Here is a 27,424-nt window from a genome sequence, read left to right on the forward strand (position 1 = left end):
CTTAAAATTTTAGGCATAAAATAAAATCTTATATTAATACTGATAGTGAAACCTCGATATTAATGATGTGATTTTTCATTTGAGGTGTCAGTCCTTCTTAAACATTTAACTAAATTTCTCAGTCTCTATATTTAAACTTAAATACTGATTTTGGATTAAACACAAAAATAATTATCGTATTACCATGGACGAATATAATCTTATTGGGTCCATGGTATTACTCAATAAGAAGATTTTCTCTTAAATTTTGAGTACTGGCAATAATAACCTATTACCTAGCTAAAAGCAATCAAACAATATTTGGCAACATTATTCTTGTAGAAACTAGCGTTGAATAAAGCGTATTTGTCTGAAAATATTCGCATAAAATCTGAATTTACTAACACCAATATCTTAATCTATTATAAATTAATTAAATCTAAGACATTATACGTGGAATACTTAAACTAAACATCGATTACATCGAACAGCAAGATAATACAATGTCTTCATTTATTTTACTAACAAATTAATACCTACTTACGTGATTTATTTGTTATTTGGACTATAATTTTGTTGCAATAATAAATCATTTGGAACTTACGTTTCTATTTTCTGAACTAAAATCACCCAAAGAATTATTTCCAATTTGTTTACAATAGTTTATCATATCAAAGCCACTATTTAGTACACAACATGACTTCTTCCTGGTCCTATGGCCCCTATGTGGGGCAGAGGGCGTCCACAGTGCGCCGCCATCGCGTTCGGTCTTGGGCGATCATACTGAAGAGCGTATCAGTACATAACACAGTGGTTTGTTAACATAACATAGTTCAAGTAAAATTAATGTAACATCATATTGTTTTTGCAATACCTTTAGTACCTATGCAGTTAACATCTATATATTATGTTTTCACATTAGTTCTTAAAAACTATACCATCAAAATCATAGTCCAAAAAACGAATTAACACATTCAGATTAACCACGAAAATGATCAACTTTTCAGAAACAAGAGTTCACTAGACCTTACATTAAGATTATTATGATATTATACAACATCAATAAAGAAACGTGTATAGAATCTAATATATGAAATGACAAGTATGGATCAATTATTGGACCCATATATAAAGTGAGATTTAGATATATGATACCACGTTTAAAAAGGTATACAAAATATCGGTAAACTCATATCAGAAATAAATACCGAATCATTTCAGCTAGAAGAAAACAAAAATATCATAGATTAAACGAGTATTTGATTTATTTAGAACACTCTTTTCAGTCTCTTAAGATTAAAATGCTAAGATTTGAAACAAAACAAATCATTCGGAAGTGGTTTGGGAAATAAATCTGATGACTCAAAATTGAACCAAAATAATTTTAAATTAGCAATTAAGGGGTCATCGCTTAAAGAAACTGTAGAGTTGTAAGTACTTTTAAAACTCCAGATGAAAAATACACAATTTGATAGATTAGAGAGCATATTAGGTATTATTACCTTAATAATAACAGAGTGTATTAAATTAATATTATAATTATCAAAATTGTCACACAATAATTATAAATTGATTGCATTTTCGCAATCCGTATTAAGCAACACTTTAAGTTAAAAAATTACATTATTACCCTTTAAGTACACCGAGATTAAAAGTGGATTTACACTATAATACATGCAGCTACAATATGGGAATAATCAGACCTGCGATTTTTAATTAGGTATAGTGATGTTTTTCAATAGCTATTCCTATGGCAGCCCTATCAAAAAAGCCAAAAATTTTGCACGCATTGGGTTACTTGTATTCATAAGACTTTTGTTGAAACCAAGTTTCAGTTTGGGCATTGTTGGGCAAAGTTCGCGATGTTTTAGCAGACATTGTACCAATAAGAATTAGTAGAACTACTTGTATTATAATGTAAACCGTATCTGTTTATATACTATTACATATGTGATACTTATATGTGATACAAACATGGCCACAAGCATGTTTTTGATTAACATTAAGTTTATATTAGCGATACATTTTGGAATTTTCCTTAAAAGAAACTCATAAAATTTTGTTCAATCGGACGGTAGGGTTAGGATAACATATTGATAAGTATATTTTTGAAATAAATATTTACATGGTATAACAGGAAATTCGTAATTCTTTTATGATAAAAATAATTTCAGATTATGTTTTATGATATGTAACGAATATATTCCTCTGTAATAAATAATGATCTCTATTGTCATTGACTGAATAATACAAGAACGCATATCCGTTTTAATTCTAATAGGTTTACAATTAAACACATAAAAAATCCTAATAAAAAAATCTCATATAAATCCTTAAAAACAATAAAAGGACTAGAAATAGAGTTCCAAAAGTTATATCAAAATACAAATTAAAATTACCGTTAAAGGGTAAGACTAACTTAATGATTCTACACGTACAGAACCACAGGTTAACTTATATTACAATATATTTATACTAAAACGGCATCTAACTGTGACTGAATATCGAATATTACCGAGACATTAAATATTGAGAATAAACAATGCTACAAGTCTATATCTCATACAGAAGATAACTATGCAATTCATCAACTAAACACACCATAAACACAATTAAATACTTAAAAGTTACAGACCAAGATAAACTAAAATATTTACATTTTACACCACCAATCACAGAGAGACGCCAGAGATTATTCTAAAAGTATGGTCAATGTTTAGGTGTCGCTGGCTGCTGAGGGTTGCTTGATCAGGTCGACCTCGCGTCCCACGCTAGCCTGGGTTTTGAGCTTGGGTCGGTACTCCTGGCCGTCCACCACGCTGACAGGCTTGGGGGCAGCGTGGGGCGCCGGCACGTGGTAGTCGGAGCGATACTTCCTGTTGTACCAGTGGATGCAGACGCACCTGGGAAGAAGATTATGGTTAGAAAAGTGGGGAAATTTGCAGGAGTTTGGATATTGGTGTGATTAGGGAGTGTAGCAAAACTTTAGAGAATTTTTTTTTTATTACGAGCAGCAGACTCGTCACCTGATAGTAAGTGTATAGCGCCGAGTAATGGTCGTGTTTACTTAAATATGCTAATAATATATAGCTGTGTGTTTAATAGATACGTATTCGTATGGATATGGATAACCTTTAACAGTTATATGTTAAGTTATATTCAGTTCAAAACCATATAACAAATTTTCAAGTTTCTAAGTTTCGCTGTATTCAGATCACGATTGTAAACTCCGTCTATATCCGAGACAGAGTTGCAATCTATGAAGGATTCAATACAATATTGCTTAAGTCCTACACAAGTTTTATTGAGAGTCGAATATCTCGAAGATAAACAAGTGCTTCTATTTCCAATTATTGCTACTGATAGATCAAAAATTCAATTACGAAAGTACTGCATTCATTTTGGTTCATATGTTACGAACAATGGCAAATACTAGTTTGTAAGATGCTTCAAACAAATAGGCCCTGGAGATTTTTAACATGCCCTAGATACTAAGGCTTGCAAACATTGTTCTATATGTATGTATGTCTTCGTTAGTAATTACCGTGAGTTGTCTGATGTCTCCACATAACTAGATCGGCTTTCATTAGTCTAATAACTTATCAAAGTTTAATTAAGCTGAGTAACGAAATGGTTTTGTAACGAGCGGTAAAAACGCCGTTTACATTCTATGTTACTGGCTGATAACGCAATTTCATAAAAACTTTATAGCAATAGTACCCTGTTATAAAAGGAAGCGTGGTCAAAAATTCTGAAAAGTAGGGTATTGACGTCTATAAAGACGTATAAGTAGATTTTATTTCTGAAAAATGCTCAGCAGTTTTGGAAAGTTCTAAATTATAGAAGTTTCTAAATTATAATAACAACGAATACTTTATAAAAGAAATGCTTGAAATCACGTAATGATCGAAGGAGAAAAATGGATAAAAATCTATATTCCTATCTACAATTTGTTTTATAAAATATTGATATTATTTTTCGCACTTTGGTCGTGAATAAAAAAGGCGTGATGGAGGTAAGGGAATTTTCGAAACAAGTTCGTATCAAAGTGACATTGGACAGGGCTTATGGACTGGAAAAGGGTTATTTTATGGTGAACAACGATCCAATTTTTGGAAATGATTGGATTAGGGAAAAGAGAGTGATATGTTAATAACCTTTCCAATCCTACTAAATCCTGCTGTAAGTAATAAACTAATAGGTATGTAAAATTAATATTTAGGTCTGTTACTCTTTAACAAAAAATAAAAAGATCGGAATTGCTTGAAAATTTCTAACACAGCCTACACTAGCGCACTGTTCTATATCTAATTTCCGAGTAAAACTGTGGATTGAAATGTGTACTACAGAATCTATACCGACGCATGTCTCTGAAATCGGGTAATTGCATTGTACCTATTCCTTCACAGTTCACACCATCTGTCTGTGTGTAAATGATGGAAGGATCCTGTATCGAAAAGTTTAGTATCGGATAAAAACCAATTTTGTTATCGGATGCATTTTTTTAATTTCTGTCTCGATTAAACTGTACACAGATCTTGCATCCTGCCTTATTATTTATATTTGCCAGGTTGCCACCTTCCTCCACAAACTTCAGTAACGACTTACCTCATCACCGCTCCGATGATGCCGGCTCCAATAAGAGCAGCCCCTGCTCCCATCAAGTAGTAGCGGTGCTGCGCGGCCTCCGCCCCCGGGGACAGCTGTACCAAACCGACCACAAGCACCACGATCCCCAGGAGAAGGGAACCTACTACTGCGTGTAGGAATGCCGTCTGAAATGTGGTGAACAGAAATTAATGGCTGAAGTTGATTATGTTGTGACGAAATAAAGATTAAAGAAACAGTGTTGTTTGTAGGTATGTTTTTTGGAAAATAATCCTTTTAAAATAATTGAAAATCACAAGAGGATACGTTATTGTTTTTGCTAAAAACAATTAGACTTGCTCTACTAACATTATTACTGAAAAAACATATATATTACTTTTATTATCATCAAAATCAGTTATAAAGATATCTTGTACCTATCCAAACTTCCATTTTAATATTACGTTGAGCAACTTTAACCATAAGCAATGGACATATTCTATACTAGCTTCCGCCCGCGACTCCGTCCGCGCGGATGTCGGTCTTCGCGTGGATGGTTTATTTCTCCATTTTGAGTCACTCTGACAATGCCATGCATGCCATGCCTTATAAATATCTATTGGACCCAAATACGGCTAGACCTATAATCATACGCAACGTGTGTTCGCGGTTCTACAGAACAACGTCTATGGATAAAGCTGAAAAATTAAGATAAATTTTTTTCTACGTATTTTTCCAGGATAAAAAGTATCCTATTTTACGCCCAGGATAATAAGGTATAATTATACCAAGTTTCATCGAAATCAAACCGTTAGTTTTCACGTGATGCCTTCACATACAGACAGACAGACAGACAGACAGACAGACAGACAGAAAGACAAAAAATTTTTTAATCACATATTTGGGTTTAGTATCGATCCAGTAACACCCCCTGGTATTTATTTTTTCAATATTTTCAATGTACAGAATTGACCCTTCTACAGATTTATTATATTATGTATAGATGTCTTTATTACTCTTAAATCCCTACCTATTAGCAAGACAGGATAGATACCATGCATATGAATTTACCTTCCTAAAGAAGAGATATGAATCCTTACCTAAAGTTTCGCAAGATAGGATACATACCATATGAATTTTCAATTTACCTTCCTACAGAAGTACAGTTCATGTCGGAACCGATGATCCGGCGAGGGGGTGGCCTCCTCCAGCCCTCTGCCGACCTGCAGGGGCAGCTGGGAGGGCCGCCGCCCCCCGCCCGCGCGCTTCTCCGCCCGCCGCCGCTCATGCCGCACGGCCACTGCGGGCATTGCTCCAATCATTTTTTTAGCTGTACCTGCAACCCGCGGTTTACCCTAAATGTATAGAGACGAGCACGTATGTGCCTCGAATCTTGACTGAGCCTAGCTAATTTTTTGACTGTTTAAGCGTAAGCTTGTGTTCTTTGCGATACTGCACACCGATTGTTTTATTTGTCTTTCGGTTGCCTAGAAGCCTTTAATTTTAAAGTCAATTTTGTTCTCTGTATATTTTTGTATGTGTTGTGTGTGTATGTATAAATTTGGAAAAGTGTAATTGGAATTCTTTGTCAATCCCAATAATTTTATAAATGGGATAGTTTGTTTTGGGTTATTTTAGAACATCGAAACTAAGTAAACTACTGACGGATTTGGTTTACAAATTCTACTAACAGGTACTAAGCCACGGGTTGAAGTAAATTTGTCATTATTATTAGTGTTAATCGTTAGTATAACACTAAATTAGATTATTACTACGAAAAATCATTCCAAAGTAAGAAAAATTTAAGAAAATATGGTTTTGTGAACGATTAGAGTTGTATTAAATGATTAAAATATTTGAAAGAAAGGCTAGAAGTAATGACTGATATAACTTTGATTGTTCATGCTTAGTTGCGTAGATAGGTTAATAGTATATCGATTTAACAACTGCTCCAAGCTATACATATCCGATGCTAATTTAAATATAAGAATACTATTTAGTTATGTTTTTATGACAGAAGTTTAGAAAGCAATAACAGAAAAATTGTTAAGCGACAACTAGCATTTTTGTGCAAATATAGTAGTGTGTGTAATAAAATGTAATGCAGTGTTATATAAAAACTCTTGAAGCGAAGTTAGCATGAAAATTAGGTAATATTATATTGCCTTATTTTCATATTTAATATGCAGCAATTTTTAATAACTAAATTGAGTACAAAGCATTCTATTTATATTGTTTTTGTTACTTACACTTCGTGCGTTGACTACTTGGTTGTAATAGAGACTGGAGCATATCTGAAAAATATTAAAAATACAGTTTTGGTACTAATCTATACTAATATTAAAAAGCTGAAGAGTTTCTTTGTTTGAACGCGCTAATCTCAGCAACTACTGGTCCGATTTGAAAAATTCTTTCAGTGTTAGATAGCCCATTCATCGAGGAAGGCTATAGGCTATATTATATCATCAAGCTAAGACCAACAGGAACGGGGCCACGCGGGTGAAACCGCGGAGCGCAGCTAGTATATACATATTATAATCTGTGCTTTTCGTATACTTAGGTATAGGTATGCTCTTTTAACTTGATACAGGCAAAAAGTCTTCGCTCATTGCCATAATCTAAAAAAAAAATATGCTGGTGAATGAGATAAAGACTGTAAAGGTAATAAAAATATTTTTAGGCTCTATCTTATCTTAATGTACTTAATCATAATAACTGTCCATATTAGGTATCTATTGCAGAAATATTCTTCTTATCTACTCTAAGCGACATTATATTTTTAAATAACACATGGTACTGCACTAAAACGTATGATATCCAACGAACTTATTTTATCATAAATGTAAAATAAAGTATGAAGCAATCTTCTATCTAAATAACGTGAACTATTTTCTATGTAAATACTTAATATGAAACTTCATTTTCCATCGTACGATACTTGGAAAAATATACATTTTTAAAAGCTTTCCAAGTGCTTGTAAAACTTAAAGCCCAACCCATATTTTATTTAGTATTAAACATTCGACATTTTAAACATGAACTCAATTCTTTAATATGAATTAAACTTTTATAGGAAAATACTAGCTTCCCCCCGCGACTCCGTCCGCGTGGAAAAATTAAGATTTACTTTTTTTCTACGTATTTTTCCGGGATAAAAAGTATCCTATTTTATGCCCAGGATAATAAGGTATAATTATACCAAGTTTCATCGAAATCGAACCGTTAGTTTTCACGTGATGCCTGAACATACAGACAGACAGACAGACAAAAATTTTTTTAATCACATATTTGGGCTTGGTATCGATCCAGTAACACCCCCTGCTATTTATTTTTTCAATATTTTCAATGTACAGAATTGACCCTTCTACAGATTTATTATATGTATAGACTATAGATGTGGCGTGTCGACTGATGTCCATGTTATAATTAATGTTTTTATTTCATGGAACTATAATTTTTATATTAGTTCGTGGTAAAATTTGTTGTGTTTAATATAAACTGTATCAATATGATATGTAGAAAGAAATATATTTTGTCAAAGGTTTTAACTTTTAAAGTTCCAGTCTTTAACAGTGAATTTGTATCTATGTTTTGATGTCTTATTCTTTTGCTTGTATTTAAACGCTTTCGATCAGAATAGTTAAATTCTAAAAACAATAAATTGTCTTAGTAATTTTGTAGATCATGAAGACTCTCTCATTAAAAAACTCTCAAGGCATCTGCATCGTTCCATTCTTATTTATATATAGGAAGATTACGACGACTAAAAATATGACAATAACCCAATTAACACATATTCTTAGAGCATCATATATAACTTGTTTTTAAAGCAATCTTAGAACATATTAATAGCTACCCTTCTATTAAGCGTTTTACTTAAATGTACCATATCGTATATTATATGAATAATATCATAAATCTTTATTTATGAGCAGTGGTGGCTCAGTGGTGAGACCTCGGACTTCGAATCGATAAGTCCGTGGTTCGAGACCAGGCGAGCGCGCAGGAAATAAATTGATTTTTCAATTTATCTGCGCATGTTGTAACATCACCACTGCTCGAACGGTGAAGGAAAACATCGTGAGGAAACCGACATGTCGAAGAATTAAAAATGTTCGACGACATGTGTCATCCGCCAACACGCACTTGGCCAGCGTGGTGGATTATGGCCTGTACCCTCATAGGAGGCCCGTGTCCCAGCAGTGGGAACGTATATGGGCTGATGATGATGATGATGATGATAAATCTTTAGTCTATGAAAGCTAGTGATTACAAGTAAATGCTCTAACAGATCACTGTTTCAGTGGCCATTTCGAACGAAGCTAAGTGCTAAATTGAGCCTTGTATGACGTAAATTTATATTCTAGAAGATATCTATAAAATAATGAATAAAGATATTCAAAGTACGCATCGTTTTTTCAGACAACAAATATATAGTAAAAAATAAGGATATATAGTTAAAAATAGTAAATAGAATTGTTAGCAATTGTTTTCTGTAAAATAAATGGATACGACTTCATTATTCCACCTGTCTAAAACAGTTCACCTATTCACATGATGTAACCTACTTTTTTAAATACATCATATTATTTTAATATTAAACTGTAAAAAACGGGGTAAAGATGTTGCTCAAAACACATGTAAGTTGGATCAATTAATTCTGACTGTACTCAATTCCAAATGTACCAACTTGAATAAAACTTGTTCGATCTCCTAAATTGTCCTAAGTCAAATCTATCATGTGATTCGGAGAAATAAAAATGCATAAACAAAAAAATAAACACACATTAGCAATATTTTAATAGGTATCAGCAACTATGATCAAAATGAAAAACCTCTTTTAAAATTGGTTAACATTTTCTTGAGTTTCATTTCGCGATTAATTAATTAAATTTAAGAATTTTTAACGTATTTGGAAGCTTCAGACTAGGCTCATTTAATAAATAAATCTTGTTTAAAATCCGTTAAAAAGTATCTGGATCATGATGCTATCTGACTGGACGGTACTAGGACTGCATATTCTTCAAGCGGTCAGGTAAACTGTCAAAAACATGATACCACAAGTAATATACTTAGTATAGTCTGAATGTACCGTAATTCAGTATTTCCTCGACATTCGAGATATGAGAGGACACCCAGCGTAAATAACACTTCTCCTGACAGTTAGCGTTGTTGAAAAATTACACGTCAAATAGCTTTTAGTAAAGTGTATGAGAAATTGTTAAAAGTTAGTGGCGCTCGTATATTTGTATTAAGTTGTCTTATAGATGTGTTTCTGATAGTAACTTTCGTTTCAGTTTCCCCGGCTGTGCTCAGGGGATTGTGTTTTTTATGCGTACCTATTTTGTTGGCATGCTTATATGACACACACACCTTTTATCATGCATTGTCGCCAAAACAATTATTTAAGAGAGATGTCATTTAACAAAATTCGCACGCATTTCTATAAATAATTTTTCAAAACCAAAGTTCGAAATTAAGCATTTTAAATGGGTTATTGGACTTGCATGCGATATTTTTACTGTAACAAATTACAGTAGTAGACTATAAATTTCAGTTTAAAGTTTGAAAATGGGGTTATTGAACTCAGAGTTGGCAGTAGTTTCAAGTTATTGACCCAAGACCAATTAGTTCAACATCTACCCTTTCATTTTGTCTATTGAGGTTAAAAGTTCATTTAAAAGTAAGAATTTTTTTAATTTAATGTGTGTCAAAAATTATAAAATGAAAATTTGATGGTGTGTTTGTATGAAATGAATAAGTAGTGTGAAACTTCTTGAGCGATTTAAAATTTTAAATATTTCGTCATTATATAGGTATTTAAATTTGTTTTCATCACAGATCAACCCGGGAAGAATCATGACTAGAGTTCAGTTTATTATTTAGTAGAATATTATATAAAACATTGTTTAATTATAACAACAATTACTCTTATAATATATCTACACTAACATAAATGGCTGTTTATCCGGAGAACCCGCGAGTGAAGCCACGGGCTAAAGCAAGTTTTTTATTATATTAAAGTACTACATGTTCAAGGCAATTCGCTCAAGTACACCATGTATACAATTCAATCAAGTACCTAACAGCGTAAAAGTAGATACATTCGCTCGCAAATTAAATAAATCTGTCGAGGTCGATAAAAACAAATAGGACAAAGTTTGTCCCACTCAGGGACCAGGGCCAAAGCAATAAGAAAAGACATACTGCTACTACATTATCTGTGCTGCTACACTTATAGTACTATGATAGTTTTAATTATCTGTGCTTATTGTGTGACGATTTAATTTCATGAAGGATCTTGCTAACAGTAACGTGATTTGGATTTAAAAGGATGTGGATAAGCTCAGTAAATCAGTAGAATGTAGGTATCTAAATTGATTGAGTCTTTACATCGCACTTCGTATTTATAATATTGGTAGGGATGAGTGACGACTATGTTATTATTTCAGATGTGTATACCTACTTAATATTATAAAGCTGAAAAGTTTGATTGTTTGAACGCACTAATCACAGGAACTACTGGTCCGATTTGAAAAATTCTTTCGGTGATAAATAGCCCATTTATAACATCACCCTAAGACCAACAGGAGCGGAGCAATGCGGGTGAAACCGCGGGGCACAGCTAGTTGTAGATATAATGTTTAATGTTCTTGTATGTGTGAAAAAATCTGAAAACAAATCGCGTAAATCTAACACAAGCTGTAGTGTTTTTATTTTTATCAGTATTTTCTCTCTCATAGAGAATCATACAGCATGTACATTGTACAGTGTAAAGCAGTTTATCGATTGAGGGGTGGGGCCAGACGCGCGAGCGTATCGCACTGTACTTACATTCTATACACTTTTAGATCTTTACTGGGTTACTGCTACACTAGTTGTAGCGTCTGTCGTCGCTTGCATTAGAATCGAATTGATAACTATATTTCTTAAAATTTATGTACATATTATATTCATATAAGGTTTTTTTGCGATAAGAAGTTTAAAAATATTTTAGTCAGTACGTAGTGTACATATACATTTGCTAAGTAGGTATAATTGAGTTTGAGTTTGTGAATTAAATTTAATATAGACGATACCTACTTCTTTACTTTTGTGTTTTATCTATAAGTGTGAATGAACATAAATTATTTATAAATTTATATTCTATCTATACAAATTTAAAGTTTATTTATTTAAATTTAAAGTTTTCCAGGTGGGTTAAACAGACGAATAAAATAACAGATATATTTTAATTATTTATTAAGTGTAATAAATCGAGTGAAATTAAATATACTAACGTGGAATGATGTGATTAATTTAACATGTTTGAGAGAAAGCTAATTCAATGTTAATATTTATAGCTAAATTATTTTTTGATTTTCCATCTGGGATTTAAAACATCGCCTTTATTCGAAACAAACCCATCGTGTTTGCTACTCAAATAAAACAACATCAACAAAGCGTATAAACAGTGTCAAATGCACGTGAGTTAACGTGAAATACAGAGATTATACAAAATATTGTGTATGCATTTTGTATTAACTTTTATAAGTTGTTTGATAAACATTCCATAATAAATAAAATCTAGAACGCGAACGTAAAAACTACCTACTAAATTTTGAAAGTTTCATTTTGTACAGCGAAATGCGACTCATATTTTCGTTTAAGCTAAATATAATAAATTGTACTACATCTTTCTAGTACCATATTTTCTTTTTATTGTTTCTTATTATTTAATGTTTGTATTACAATAAAGTGTAATAAATAAATAAAATAAATAAGTTTTGCGTTGTTCGGTTATTACTAAATATTGTAATTGGAAGTTAAATGGAATGTATATTTATAAAATACTAATTGGAAATTATCGAAGAGTAAATGCAAATTCCTTGTTCTAGTTATAGAATTCGATTTAGTTTAATTTTTGCTAAGTAATACCTATTGCAGTTAATATCATGAACCTATTACTGTTAATTTGGATGCCGAAAGTCTAAATGTTATTCCTGTTATGTTGAGGAAATTTTCATATAAATATTTTGCAAACTTCTCTATAATATTACGTTAATAAATAACTTATGTTTTGAATTATGTGATGTTCGTGCCGTATCTATTTCATAGGTCTATGGAGTGGGTTTCATTTTAATAGCAATAGGGTTGTGAAGAGGGTCTTAAAATTTGTTGATATTTTACGGTATGATATTTTTATATTTAATAATGTGTTTTATATAGAAATGATATTTGAGCTTCGTACAAAGCTGTTATTAATGAAAGGCAATATTAAGTAAAGACAAGTAAATTTTATAAACATTTTAGATTTGTTTATCTCAAGGCATTTGAAAATTTGTTAAATTTAATTAATCAAAGAATTAACAAAAACCCTTTTATTCGATTGAAAAATTGTATGTTGAATTAAATTTTAAGAGCTGTCGTTTGATAAAAAGAAACAAAAAATAGTTCATACTGAAATACCATCGATATTGCTTTCTCTCAAACATCGATAAAAATATTAATTTACAAAAAATATTAACATACGGATCGCTATAATACTTGTAGATTTTTGTATCATTACAATATTATCTTAATAAACTATTAGAAATTGGTCTGAATGTGACTAATATTGAAGTGATTTATCGAGAACGTTGCATAAATATGCATGTTTTTTTTTATATTTTTTTAAGGAAATATACAAAGAGATACAATTTAAGCAATGTATAAGATAACGTAGATTATTTGTCATACTTGTAGGCATCATTCATAGATAATATAGAAGTTGTTTAATATCATATAAGTTCTAATTTAAATGTAGTTAGCAAATATTCTCAATAAAACACTTTAACATATTCTGTAGTAGAAGTATCAAGATCACTACTTAAAATGATATAGATACAATAATATAAACCAGTTGTAAATAAATAACAATAAAAACTTAAAATTAAACAAGTCTCTTCGTTGGAATATCTGCGCAGAATCTTTTTAAATACACTAGCTGTTTTGAACATTATGTTGACAAACATACAAAGAGAGCTATGGATAGGGTTGTCAACTTTTGTCTAAACTAGTTATATGACTAGTTATATATAGGAAAATTGAGTTTAACTATTATCAAAAGTAATGTAAAACTATATAAATTAAGCTACATTCTGTTAATTTGTTAAAAAAAAAAACACATTGAGTTCATAAAAAAACCCAGAGGCATGATATAGTAGACAGTTGTCAACCCTAGATTAGTCAGAAGGATGTACTTGAAACTACGGGTAGTGAGTAGTATGTGAAAGTCTAAGTAGCTATTATCTGAATTTACTGAATGGTAAAATATTTAGTTTGTTAGTTAAGAGTTTGTTTATCTAAATTGTAAATATCTACGGAGTCTAGATTGGTATCCCTAGATATAAAAAGGGGGTCAAATGTATTCTAGTCCTGTGTATTTTAATCAAAATGTCATTTAAAATCAGATAGCGTCAATATTAGACGGAATGATGATTATTCTGAATAAAAAATGTTACATAGGTACTATATCATTAACATCAAATAAATAACAGATATAAAAAACTTAGATCTGCGCAGATATTATTTTGTACTTAGAAGATAAGTATAGATTTTAACAGTAGTTTTTTCTAGAAAAATATTGCATTGTGACTGTAGATACTTGATGACGGATGTAGATAGTGTGATACTTTCTGTGAATTTCTATCTATTTTTGTATCATCTCTTCAGAAATAATTTAAAAAAATTGAAAAAAATCATCGAAAAAATTGTACACTAAAAGTGACTCAAAATTCGTTTGAAAGGAATTTGAAGACGATCTTAAAAATTTTAGTTATAGATACAAAAAATAGACAAAAAATCACAGAAAATTAAATCTATTATATCTTAAGAAATAGTAAAGTATTGCGCGTAACACGCATAAATATATAGGCGCAAAAGCGTTTATAAAAATTCTTCACGACACCGAAATTTTGCATCAAGACTCACAACTAACACCTTTGAGCGTTGCACAATATTAAAATAACTAAACTTGTTCATAAAACATAACAAAAACAATTACAATTATTATATTTTAATAAATGAAACTAATTTATATGAAAAAGTTCGGCTGGTTGTGAGCTATATTAAGGAGATGTTGTATTAAGAATACAGTACGTCGTGCCTTTAGTAAAAGGAAACAATATATTATAATTTTTTACCAGAAAACTAAACCACTTTTAAATTGTCAGAATTAGACAAAACTTAAGTGGGATAACCGGAGCGTACCAGCTTTTTTTTAAAAAAAAAAAAAACAATCATCAAAATCATCCTATCGAAAGCCCAGAATAATAACTAGTAGCTAGCTATCGAAAGTTAAATAGGTAGGTTACAAGCAAACAAAAAAAAATAGAATAGAGAACCTCCTTTTTTGAAGTCGGTTGAAAGTACAATATAATTTATTCGATCAAGTCCCTCTTGTGTTTCATTAATTATACTAATACTGGCTGAAAGAGGTGGCCATGTGGCTTACATTTCACCAGTTATAGGTCCATGGAAGTTTTGTATTGCCAAATAAATTCGTATCTATACATATAATAAATCTGTAGAAGGGTCAATTCTGTACATTGAAAATATTGAAAAAATAAATAGCAGGGGTTGTTACTGGATCGATACCAAACCCAAATATGTGATTAAAAAAATTTTTGTCTGTCTCTCTGTCTGTCTGTATGTTCAGGCATCACGTGAAAACTAACGGTTCGATTTCGATGAAACTTGGTATAATTATACCTTATTATCCTGGGCATAAAATAGGATACTTTTTATCCCGGAAAATTACGTAGAAAAAAATAAATCTTCATTTTTCCGCGCGGACGGAGTCGCGGGCAGAAGCTAGTATTAAATAAATCAATCCAATCAAGGCAGGGTTCAGAATTATAGAGGTGTCTACGTTAGCGAAAATGATATTAGTATTTCACAAGTCGAACAAAATAATAATGATCAACACAAAATTATCGTACCTATACTTTTTTGTGCTCCTGAAAACAGTTTAAGTAGTGAACAAAACAATAATTAATAATTGTATCAAAATTTAAACGCAGAATATAATCATGTTTATATACTCTATTAATCTGGCCCTTAATAAAACATCTCCTTTACTTTGGGAATATTTACTCGCTCTATAAATGGAAATAATCGATGAGCCATGAGGATGGCGTGCGGTAAACAAAACGATCAAATAGGGTTCGTTTATTTTGCTACAGACATTGAGTAGAGATAACCACTCCTCATTTATTACTTTATCTATTACAGGATATATCGAAGATATCACATGCTTCTATTTCGATTATTTCTTAAAGATCCGACGTGAAAACTATTTAATAACTATTGTATTACAAAAAAGTCTTGAAAAAATTACGACAAAAAAACTACACTATTTTGATTAAATCGTGATATTAATTTCAGCTTGTTAAACGTATTGTGTACGTGAATATTGTAAATAGGATACAAAAAGCGAAGGCATTTAGTAAGAATTTAGTATTAAAGTGATAAAAGTGGCGTATTTACACGTGTCACTTAGCGAGTATACAAAATCGTAACGATACAATCCTATAAAATACCTAATATAAAAGTATAGGCACAAGAAATTTCATAATTAATTTGTGTGCAGCTAATCTCACGTTATTTGTGCAAAATTTTTTATTTTACAATTAGTTTCGAGACCGATCTGCAAGCCTTTTGTAGCGAAAGTATTGATTTGAATTTTAACGAGAGTATTCCAATTTCATATGAATATTGATTAACCGTTTGATTATTATAATGAAATATAGCCTTTTTTCATTGGGCTAGAAGTTTACCTATATTTTACCATTTTGCTACAAAGGGCTTGCATGTATATCGGATCTAATCCTACTAGAATTAAAAAGGCGAATAAATGTAAAAAAATTATCTAAGTTTCGCCGCAAAGCGCATGATTATGGCACATTTGAAAACGATATTTAAAATTTAATTTATCATTGATTTCGTCTAATTATTTAGAATTCAAGATAAGTTTGTTTAAGTCCCTCGAGGGTTTATTATTACAACTGTATCGCGTAATTCGTGTCTATATCACTGTAAAGTCCATCTTTTTATTATAATTATATACAAGCTAGCTGGTTCTAGACACAGAGTAGACAATTTCGATCAGACTTTCTCTACCGATTATTTTACTCGAGATTTCTTACAAACTCAATTGTACTAATTTCAGTTAAACTCGATCAAATTTCCAGGCAACCGTAAAATACAGCAGTAGAAAAAGGCTTTAATAATAAGATTTGAAAAATATTAAAAACATTACTTTCATTTTTAATCGTTCATCGATATCATGTGCTCTGTAAATGTTTCTAATATTCGTCAAAAATCCTTAACGATTTTAATAATCTATGAATCAAGTGCAAATACAATACACACGTGTAACAATAATATTTTGAAAAAAGACAACATTCAGATACTTAAAACTAACAAACCAGGAAGCCAGGAAACTATAACTTTAAAAACATTAAATAATTTACATAAATCGATTGTCTTCTGGAATTTTTATGTCACATCGAGGGCTGGATATATCTCATTCATGTATGGATTTATGTCTTTTGTATGCTGTCAAAGTCCATTTTGACAGTTATGACAGTTTGTTATAACTGCCTAGATTGCGGATACCCAAGCGCATTGTGCGGATACCACATAACGTGACACAATAATTGATGTGATATTTGGTTCAAAATAAAAGAAGATATCATCAGTCATGGTCCTTGATGTGGCATAAAAATTGCCAGGTTCTCTAGCTGTTTTCTTGAAAATATTTTAAGATGGAAAAAGGAATAAGTAATCATTGTTTATAAAATCAAAAATTGCTTAATTGTGCATGGCAACAGCAATAATATTGTAAAAGACGTGGCAAGATTACAAACAACAATAAATATATAAATTCTAAGATAAAACTATAAGCCAATAAAAATAAAATTGAGCTCGGTGACATACACATAAATCTTCACAATCACATTAAATGTGCAATAATATAACAACCAATTCATTTCTAGACAAAAATTTTCGATATTTGATAGGAAAGTATAATTTCACAGCCGTGTACTAAATGAGACAAATAATCGCTTTCATAGCAATATGGGTCAAAGACCAAAAAGGTTACCTATATAGTTTCTCTTTTACTTATATAATTGTATGAGTTAAAACTTGGGCCAAGAGGACTTTTTAAATATGATTCAAACGTTTAAGTGTCATGTCAGCATACTTATTTAGGCCAGAATGATTATTTTCAATTATTTGGTCTTTGACAAGAAACTTAACATTTAAGAGGGCTTATTCAATTTAACGCAAGTCAAAATCTCCGCGATCTATTACGATAGATCGCGGCTTGCGCTATCCTTTTACTATGAACAGCATAAGTCCACAGGAGAGCGCCGAGCAACATGTCCTCTCTCTGGAAAGGCTCGCTGCCGACTGACTTTAATCGGGTCGCGCGCAGTGTTTTATAGTACTTTAAAAAAAATTGTAGAAAAATAATAGAGGTACCTTAATTGATTTTTTAAATTTTATCTTATAAGTAAGACGTTCTTTTATTGCAATGTGTAAAAATTATATTAAACTAAGTCAAATATCTTGGTGAAAATAATCATTTTGTCGACTATAATTTCTAAAAAAATTCACATTGTTCGGATTTTAATTTCGTAAGTTAGGAGTCCAAAATAAAAAAATCTTTTAACTAACTATTTTAATAAGGATTTTTGCAGTTAGTTAAAAAAAATTGTGTGTTAGATCTGTCAGCGATTTCAGATATTTTTAGCTTCGAAATTGACACTAAAAGCGAAATCAAGTAATCATCGGCTCAGTTACCTTGATGGTATTCACAAATACTGTATTAATTGAAAAAAACTCTTAACTAACTATATAGACAATAAAATTTCCTAAAATTATTAGTAATTCATATGTTTGTAAGATAAGTGGTTGATGGACAATCTGGTTTGAAAAATCACATATTTGAGCCAAACAGCGCACGGACCGCGTACACGGCCTTAATGAAAAATAAAACAACGAATTATACCATACACAAAACAACTTAAAATACTATGCATTTGGCACAGCTGCATTAAGCTTTATGTGCTGGATAAATTTAAAATGAAAGAACAAATTATGAATAAAATCAGTCTCAAGCTAAATTTGTAAGTCTATAAAAGAATAATAACTCCGATTACAACTGCAATCGATATTTCATAAAGCGTCCGTGTTACGAAACAATTCAATATTTATCGATCATTCAATCTGTCTTCGTTCTAATTTCGTTTTATGATTGCAGTTGTAAGTTTTACAATCGTTTTATAAATATAGAAGGTACATAATAAACCATACTTACTACAATACATTGGAAATGAAAAATACACACATTTCGTTTTAAACCGAGAGTCGCATTGGTCCTTAAAAATACATTATAATAGGTATTTCTAATTAACACGAAGCCGTAAACTCGTTGGTAGCACACAGCACAACGTTATCACGAGAAGCGTCGGAGAAAAATAGTCTTTTGGATACAGGGATAGCCTTCAACGCATATCGATTATCTCCCAATTTGACAATTCGCTGATACCGAACATTCTAATTTTAATGGAGAATGCGAGTGAAGTTCTAAAAGATAAAGATGAAAATGAATTAAGGATAAAGAAGGAAGTTAAAAGATAAGAAGTCAACGGGGTATAACATGATTACCTATGAAATCAAAGACGAGCCCATAGAAAAGTAAAATGTACGGGATCAACGAACGGTCAAATTTCGTTATTCACATTTTCGACATGATCATGTAACGTCCATCAGAGAGTAGTTCCTTCGTATCTGACGGGGACCCTGGACTGAGACTCGGAGCCATAGACGGCGTCGAATATGTGTCTTTGTTGAATTTACCAAACCTTCGCTCACTTTCTGACGCCATTGACACTTCTTCTTCGACGATTTGTTCCAGCGGCGTTTCTCGCATCGCATCTCCATTCAAAGCTAAAGCATTAACAAATCCATGAGCTCTGTCCGCAGGAGGCTCGGTATAAGTCTCTGTTATAGGTTCAGGCAGGACTTCAGTCGTACGCGCACGTCTAGCGTTTTTCGTGCGCATGCCACCAGTCTCCGCATCTCTTTCCAATCTATGTCCAGATCTCGATCTCGTCAGTTGTTTCTGGACGTAGTCCTCCAATGCGTCTTCTTCGCTCTTGGTCAAATATTTGTGCAGCACAATTAAAAATACGCCGATGAAGAGGGCGAACAGACCGGAGCACACGAGTTCATTAAACCAGCTGACGGAGCCGACGCTGCTCCAAGAGGTAACGTCATCGGGGAGCCATCCAGATGCAACTAGAAATAATCCCAAGACGAGAAAGACGACTCCGAGGTGGAGCATGCCAACGGAGGAGACGACTTCATTGTCGGCCGTGCCGGACTTGCGGTAGCGTCTGCGCTCGAGGCTGCCGGTGGAGCAGTGGGGGGACGTGACGCCCGACTCGGTGGACTGCAGCGAGTAGCGGCGCTCCTTGGCGCGCTGCTGCTCGGCGCGGCGCTTGCGCTCGCGGCGGATGGCCAGCGCGGAGTGGAGGCCGACCGCATGCATCCTGCAAGCACGGGCACGGGTGAGCGAGTGGTCGCGCCGCAAGTGCGTCGCAAGTGCGGCACATTTGCGGCGCGCAGCGGCGAGCGGCCCCAGGCGCGGGTTGCCGCACGCCTAGCGGAGTCCGCCGACCCGTGCCCGTGCCGTGCCGCGATTTACAATACAATTACATCCATCAAAGACATTTAACTGTCACTTTATATTTCTGCGCTAATTATCCACACAACTTCATGGAAACTCGTCATGAACAGATCAGTTAAATGTTTCTGAAGCTCCGAATTAACTTTAAATTCTATAGGCATTTGTTTATTATAATTTTACTACTTCATTCGCAGTGCCTGCTGTCCCATTAAACATTAAGCGTTTAATATACATATAATAAATGTCTGCATTCTAGGTGTATTTTAGGAAAATACTAAAAAAGAAGTTCACTATAATAAAAATATACACAAAAATATATAATACTCATACTACTAAAAATGTCAACAATAATGTTGACAGCGATGACAAAGATATAAAAAGGGTAGTTAAAAGTTAACCAAGAATGCAAGGGTCCGTCTCTTCATATAACGAGGAACGTAAAAGCTCTTGTGGCTGTGTCTATTCTATTACAGCTTTTGTTAGCTCTAAGATCTCTCTACTAACTACGTTGGAAAACTTTAGAAAAATAAGTTTATTGAAAACACTCAATTGCACTTCTTTATATGGCTCGTAAAGTCGCGCATTCAATTCTATACGATATCATTATTGTCGTTCTAACAAGTTTGAAGTAACGATTGATATATCGTACTTTATATTCAACTTTACTTTTCTATTTCATACGGACTCTCGTTGACTTTTATTTTATAATTTTGTTTAAAGAGCTGTTATTGACTGGCATATTTTACCAGATGTTTTCAAGTGAAACAACGTTAAATTTTTTTATACTATATAAATTTTACGGTACAAGCAAACTTTGACTGGAACCGAGATCTTGGCCTCTTGTACACTTATTCTGTGTGATTGTCCAAATTTTAAAATATATCTAGTTACGCATCCACCCCAACCCTCTGTGTTAGGTTGAGCAATAGCCTTCCGCTGGCCTCAGCAAGACCACCGGAAAGTTCTTGCAATTTAACATAAGCATTCCACATAATGGAAAACATTTGTTTCGCAATAAGGTATCGCTTGTATCATTGCATGTAATTCTGGCATTAACATTTGTGACTCCAAATCGTCCACTTGTTATAGTTAAGTAATTAAATAAGTTTAATTTTAATTTTATTTTATTTCTTTTTTAAAAAAGTCAAATCGCTCCCGCAAAGTTTAACTGGCGCAGCCGGTAGGATAGCCATATAAGGTCTGCATGTCTAGAGGTCTTCAAAATTAGCCCTAGAACATTGCTATAAAGGCCGTGCTATCCTAAAAGAACCGAAATATAAATTTGTTAAACGACCACGACAAGGACATGGGATCGACGATCGGTTGGTGAGTAAAACTTTTTGCCATCCTTTCTCATATATTCCTATATCCTTTTCACGAGAGTGTAATTTTGACTTTTAACTATTTTTTTTTTTTACTGTTATTTTGGGATTGAACGTCTCTCACTATAACGGATCTGGTTTTAATATGAAATTCTATTAAATCAGTAATTAGTTATAACTTATACAATAAGAAATATCGTATTTAATTCTAAGAATTGTCTTGCATAAAACTCTGCACAGACTAATTAGTTATAGAGTGTAACTTAAATAAAAGTTTTACATAAGAAAAGTAAATGAATTTTTGCATAAAGAAATATTAATATTAATTGATTTAAATGATCTCAAAATTGATCGTAATTCAATTAATAAATTTTATATTTTATATGTGATTCACTTTATTTCAAGTTTAATTTTTATAGTAATTGATAACATATAATTTTTTATTGTGCTATATTTAAATTTTTATTATATTGTGTTTTAATTGATTTCTGTGTGTGTGTGATTTTTATAATTCGAAATTATTGTAATTGGTTAAAGACTTCAGAACTTTAATTACTCTGTACTTATTTAACATGGAAAGCGTAAACGTAATAACAATTCCGAGTGATATGTTAAAGCTTATTCCTCTTTTTGGTGGAGACAAAAGAATTTTGAATTTATTCTTTCGAAAATGTGAATATATAATTAATAAATTTAGAGGGCATGAAGAACAGAATATTTACGTTTTACATGCCATAACTAGTAGATTAATAGGCGATGCCGCCGCGTTATTATCGGAGCGCGAAGACATTAATACTTGGCCCGCTTTAAAGGAATTACTAGAACAGCATTTTGGTGATCCACGTAGTGAGGATTGCATAAAAATCTCTCTCGAGTCCTGTAAAATTAAATCCGGCGAAAGTTACCTTGAATTTTGTAATAGGATACAGAATATTCGATCATTATTAATATCGAAGGTAAATTTATCGGTAGATATGGAAATTAAACGCGCGAAAATTGCGATTTATAATCATACAGCCCTGAACGTTTTCTTATATAATTTGCCCGAAAGCATGGTGCGTATTGTAAGACTGAAATCACCTAGTACATTAGAACAGGCTTTAGAAATCGTTTTAGAAGAAGTTAATTTTCACGAGCAATACCAATCGCGCAATCGTATCCACAATAATACAACGCTGCCGAGGCAAACGCCTAACGTTACGGTGCCCCAATTTTTACAAAATAATCCTCAACAAAGATTTAATTTTGGGATACCAAATGTACCTCAAAATGCACAGCAGGCAAAATTTGGTTTTAAATTTACACCTCAACAACCGTTTAATAAAAACCCACATTTCGGGTATAGGCCTTCATTCAATCAAAATCCACAATTTGGTTATAGGCCTCCTCAAACTTTTGGTATAACGCCACAGAATTTTGGTCAAAGACCTCCTCAAAATAACCACTTTGAGACTACTGACGTTTCCATGAGGACAGCACCCCCTCGACCACAAAATATAACTCAGCCAGGTTTTAGAGTGAACGAAACCGACTTACTGTATAATGACAATTATTACGATGACTACAATCCTTACGACTATACGAATTACTATAGCTATAATCCTTACGACTATACGAATTACTATGGCTGTAATCCTTATGATACGAATTGCGAATACGATAAGAGTGAGATTTATACACCCACTGACGATACCCAAGACATTAATGTGCATCCGTCTGATGAAGAAAATTTTCGAACGAAAGCCTCTACAAAGAAAAAATCATAGAGTTAAATTGCGATCCAAGTCTGAAATTGCCACACATTTATATTCCTGAAATTAATTCCAAATTTATGATTGATACTGGGAGCACGCGATCATTTATCAGCCCCCGAATTGCCTACCAATATTTTCCGAATTTTATAAAATATGAACCCTTTAAAGTTATAAGCACCCATGCATCCAGTCAACATGACGAAGTTATAGAAATTCCGCTTTTTCCAACGTTAAATACCCCTGACGACCACAAATTTCATTTGTATGACGTAGATGAACGCTATGACGGACTTATAGGTAATGACCTACTAAAAAAAATAGACGCAATAATTGACCTGAAACATTTGCTACTGAGAACCAAGAACACAGACATCCCCATCATTTATAATAACTTAGATTATATTATCCACTTGCCACCCCGATGTGAACAAAAGGTAAGAATTCCTACCGACCTTCACTCAGGTGTTGCAGTAATTGACTTTAAAGAATTTAAACCCGGAGTAAGAATGCCCTCAGCACTAGTTAACTGTATTAATGGCTATGCAACAACAATAATCCAGAATAGCGTAGAATCACCCATGACCCTGAAAATTAACGAACCTCTTCAAACATCAGACCCTTCCGATTGTAACTTTGTACATAACGACAAACACAACGACAACGAAGATGACGAATTACTCAAAAATAATTTATCAAAGCTGAGACTTGACCACACTAGCGAAATAGAGCGTAATAAGATATTCGCCCTATGTCACGAATATAGGGACATATTTTATTGCGAACAAATCCCATTAAGTTTTACCAACGAAGTTAAACATAAAATTAATACCAAAAACGAAGACCCGATTTTTGTTAGACCGTATAGACAGGCTCCTGCGCAAGCAGATGAAATTAATAGACAAGTCGAAAAATTACTTCAAGACAATGTAATACGAGAATCACATTCCCCGTGGAATGCTCCAGTTCATTTAGTTCCGAAGAAGCGCGATGCTTCCGGATTAGTAAAATGGCGTATGGTAGTTGATTATCGGAGACTTAATGACGTGACTGTTGACGACCGTTATCCACTTCCTAATATTACTGACTTACTGGACAAACTTGGTAAGAGCCTCTACTTCACTACACTTGATTTAGCAAGTGGTTATCATCAGATTGAGGTAGACGAGCGAGACATTAAGAAAACGGCCTTCAGCACTCAGTATGGACACTATGAATTCCTTAGAATGCCATTTGGCCTAAAAACAGCTCCTGCTACATTCCAAAGAGCAATGGACAATATATTAAGAGGGCTACAGGGAATACATTGCATGGTCTACTTGGATGACGTAATTGTATTCTCCACTAGCTTGGATGAACACATATTAAAATTGAGAACCATTTTTGACCGACTCAGACAGACAAACTTAAAGGTACAACTAGACAAATCTGAATTTTTACGAAAAGAAGTAATTTACCTCGGACATACTATTACTAAAGATGGACTGAAACCTAATGACGATAAAATTACTGCGGTACTTAATTACCCGATTCCCAAAACAACTACTGAGATTAAATCTTTTCTTGGTCTTATCGGATACTATAGACGGTTTATTAAAGATTTCGCACAGGTAACGAAGCCCTTAACATCTTGCCTGAAAAAACGAAATAAAATCATTTTAGATAAAAATTACATAGACGCATTCAATAGATGTAAGGAACTCTTAACGAATGCACCACTTTTGCAATACCCAGACTTTGAAAAACCTTTTATCTTAACGACTGATGCGTCTAATGTAGCGTTAGGGGCAGTATTATCACAGGGCCCCATTGGAGGCGATAAACCCGTTGCATATGCAAGCCGCACCTTAAGTGACACCGAATCACGCTATAGCACCATAGAACGCGAGTGTCTAGCCATTGTTTGGGCTATTAAACATTTTAGGCCTTATCTTTATGGTAAGAAATTTATGATATATACAGATCACAAACCTTTATCATGGCTTAACTCTCAAAAGGATACAAGTAGTAAATTGACTCGTTGGCGACTTCGACTCCAAGACTATGACTATGAAATAGTTTATAAGAAAGGAAAGCAAAATTTAAACGCAGATGCTTTGTCTAGAATTAGGGTTAACGCTACGCATTCCGATAACGAAAACGAATCTATGGTTATTAATATAGGCGATAGAGACAATAGTACAATTTCTATATCAGAACGCGATTCTAGTGAGACGATATCTATTCCCGATCCTGAAACTCTATCGGCGCTGAGTTCTCCTAGAAGGTCACAATTTGTAACGTCGAAATCGGATACAGTTCATTCAGCTAATATTGTAGAATCGTCCGGTATACCTATACTCCATAAAACCAAGTTTATAGGACTAGGTTCAAGGAACGTTATACCGATAGAGATTGGTAAAAGGAAGACTAAGGTTCCTATTAAAAATAAAAATAAATTTAGACTATAGTGACGCAACGAGATACGAAAAACTTACAGCTAAACTTGAAAACGATCAAACTATCATTAGAAATAAAATTACTTTAATATCTAAAATGCCCGATAGTTTTATCAATTCTACTGAAGTCTTAAATCAAAATTCTAAAATATTAGATAAGCGTTTAAAAATTGTAGAATCTATGATTAAGGAATTAGCATCTAAGGATAATCATTGGGTTTATACTACTTATGTTGTAAGCCTTTTAAATTTATTTGTAAGTAACTTTCGTACTATTTTTATAAAATTAGGAGAAATAGAGACTGCTCTAGCATTTAGTAAAGTATCCATACTACATCAAAGTATTATTAATTCTACTGAGTTGTTGCAACATTTAATTCTTATATCTCAAACTGAAAATTTAGTGTTTAAAGCGAGTGAGGCAAACTTAGTAAAACTAGAAGAAACTATTAATGTTAAATCGTATATTAAACAAAACCAGATTACGTTCATAATGGAGGTTCCAATTACAGATAATTATACTTATAACTATTACAAATTATACTCTATACCTATGTACCGTGCATCCGATAGTAAAACCCTTTCCATTTTTCCTAAATATCCTTACCTGTTGGCAAAGGGGATGAAATACTTACCGATCGTAAAACCGTGCCGATCGCTCGCTGCTGGAGAACAATTTCTATGCGATGAACGAAATCAAACGCCTTATCCTGAAACTACTTGCATAGAACAACTGCTTAAATTTGAAGGAAACCCAATGCACTGCGAACAACAGCTAATCAATATAGAGAATGTGAGAATGCAAAGAATCACATCTATAAGTTGGATACTTTTCTCAAAATACAGAAATACTCTGACTCAAATTTGCAATGGTGATGTCAGCAAATATCCTGTCGTGGGCACATACATAATGACCATCGACGAACCATGTAGCATCGAGATCCAGAATATAACGATTCGCCCTCACCAAGTAATCACTGAGAATGATCCGGTAGAACCAACAAAAATTATAGTTTTGCCGCAATTACCTGTGAATAGAACTCCAACATTATCCAGTACACGTGTACTCAATATGCGAGGAATCAACTTGGACGAAGTTAAATATATGTCAACGATATTAAAGCAATCAGTGTTCAGTGATAGTGAAATGGTTAACAGTGAAAGAAATTTTAGATTCAGTGCTACTTTAGGCTATACGTCTCTATTTTTAATATTTGTACTTGTAATTCTATTTTTACTTTACTTACTTCGTTATAAGATATTAAATGTAATGTGTCTGCGAAATCATCGGATAGTTATTAAAAATGAACAAACCGATAATTTCGCACTTAAGGAGGGAGGAGTTACGCATCCACCCCAACCCTCTGTGTTAGGTTGAGCAATAGCCTTCCGCTGGCCTCAGCAAGACCACCGGAAAGTTCTTGCAATTTAACATAAGCATTCCACATAATGGAAAACATTTGTTTCGCAATAAGGTATCGCTTGTATCATTGCATGTAATTCTGGCATTAACATTTGTGACTCCAAATCGTCCACTTGTTATAGTTAAGTAATTAAATAAGTTTAATTTTAATTTTATTTTATTTCTTTTTTAAAAAAGTCAAATCGCTCCCGCAAAGTTTAACT

The 27,424-nt window shown here is 32.9% G+C and overlaps 2 protein-coding genes across 4 annotated transcripts in view; one reads left to right on the forward strand and one right to left on the reverse strand.

Moving 5' to 3' along the window:
• Positions 1-1,526: 1,526 nt before the first annotated feature.
• The window catches only part of LOC123695278, a 59,591-nt gene continuing 33,693 nt past the window's right edge, over positions 1,527-27,424 (reverse strand). The window contains exons 2-5 of one of the 3 annotated variants that reach the window (XM_045641061.1): positions 6,816-6,860; positions 5,715-5,866; positions 4,588-4,754; positions 1,527-2,882 (exon numbers count right to left, since the gene is read on the reverse strand). In XM_045641061.1, the coding sequence (XP_045497017.1) occupies positions 2,696-2,882; positions 4,588-4,754; positions 5,715-5,866; positions 6,816-6,858 (549 nt within the window). In that variant the 5' untranslated portion in view covers positions 6,859-6,860 and the 3' untranslated portion in view covers positions 1,527-2,695. Of the gene's footprint in view, positions 2,883-4,587; positions 4,755-5,714; positions 5,903-6,815; positions 6,861-18,617; positions 20,151-27,424 lie in introns of those variants that run through there. The other 2 variants (XM_045641060.1, XM_045641059.1) reach the window with 2 other exon arrangements.
• On the forward strand, positions 22,062-23,375 carry LOC123695645. Its single transcript, XM_045641551.1, has one exon. It carries the CDS (start codon positions 22,182-22,184, stop codon positions 23,373-23,375), a length of 1,194 nt encoding a protein of 397 aa, XP_045497507.1. The 5' UTR covers positions 22,062-22,181.

The sequence above is a fragment of the Colias croceus genome, chromosome 11 (genome assembly GCF_905220415.1).
Source record: "Colias croceus chromosome 11, ilColCroc2.1".
NCBI classification, from domain to species: Eukaryota; Metazoa; Arthropoda; class Insecta; order Lepidoptera; family Pieridae; genus Colias; species Colias croceus.

Bases quoted from the DNA above. Each gene is read 5' to 3' on its own strand.
- LOC123695645 (XM_045641551.1), top strand. From the start codon at position 22,182: ATGGAAAGCGTAAACGTAATAACAATTCCGAGTGATATGTTAAAGCTT.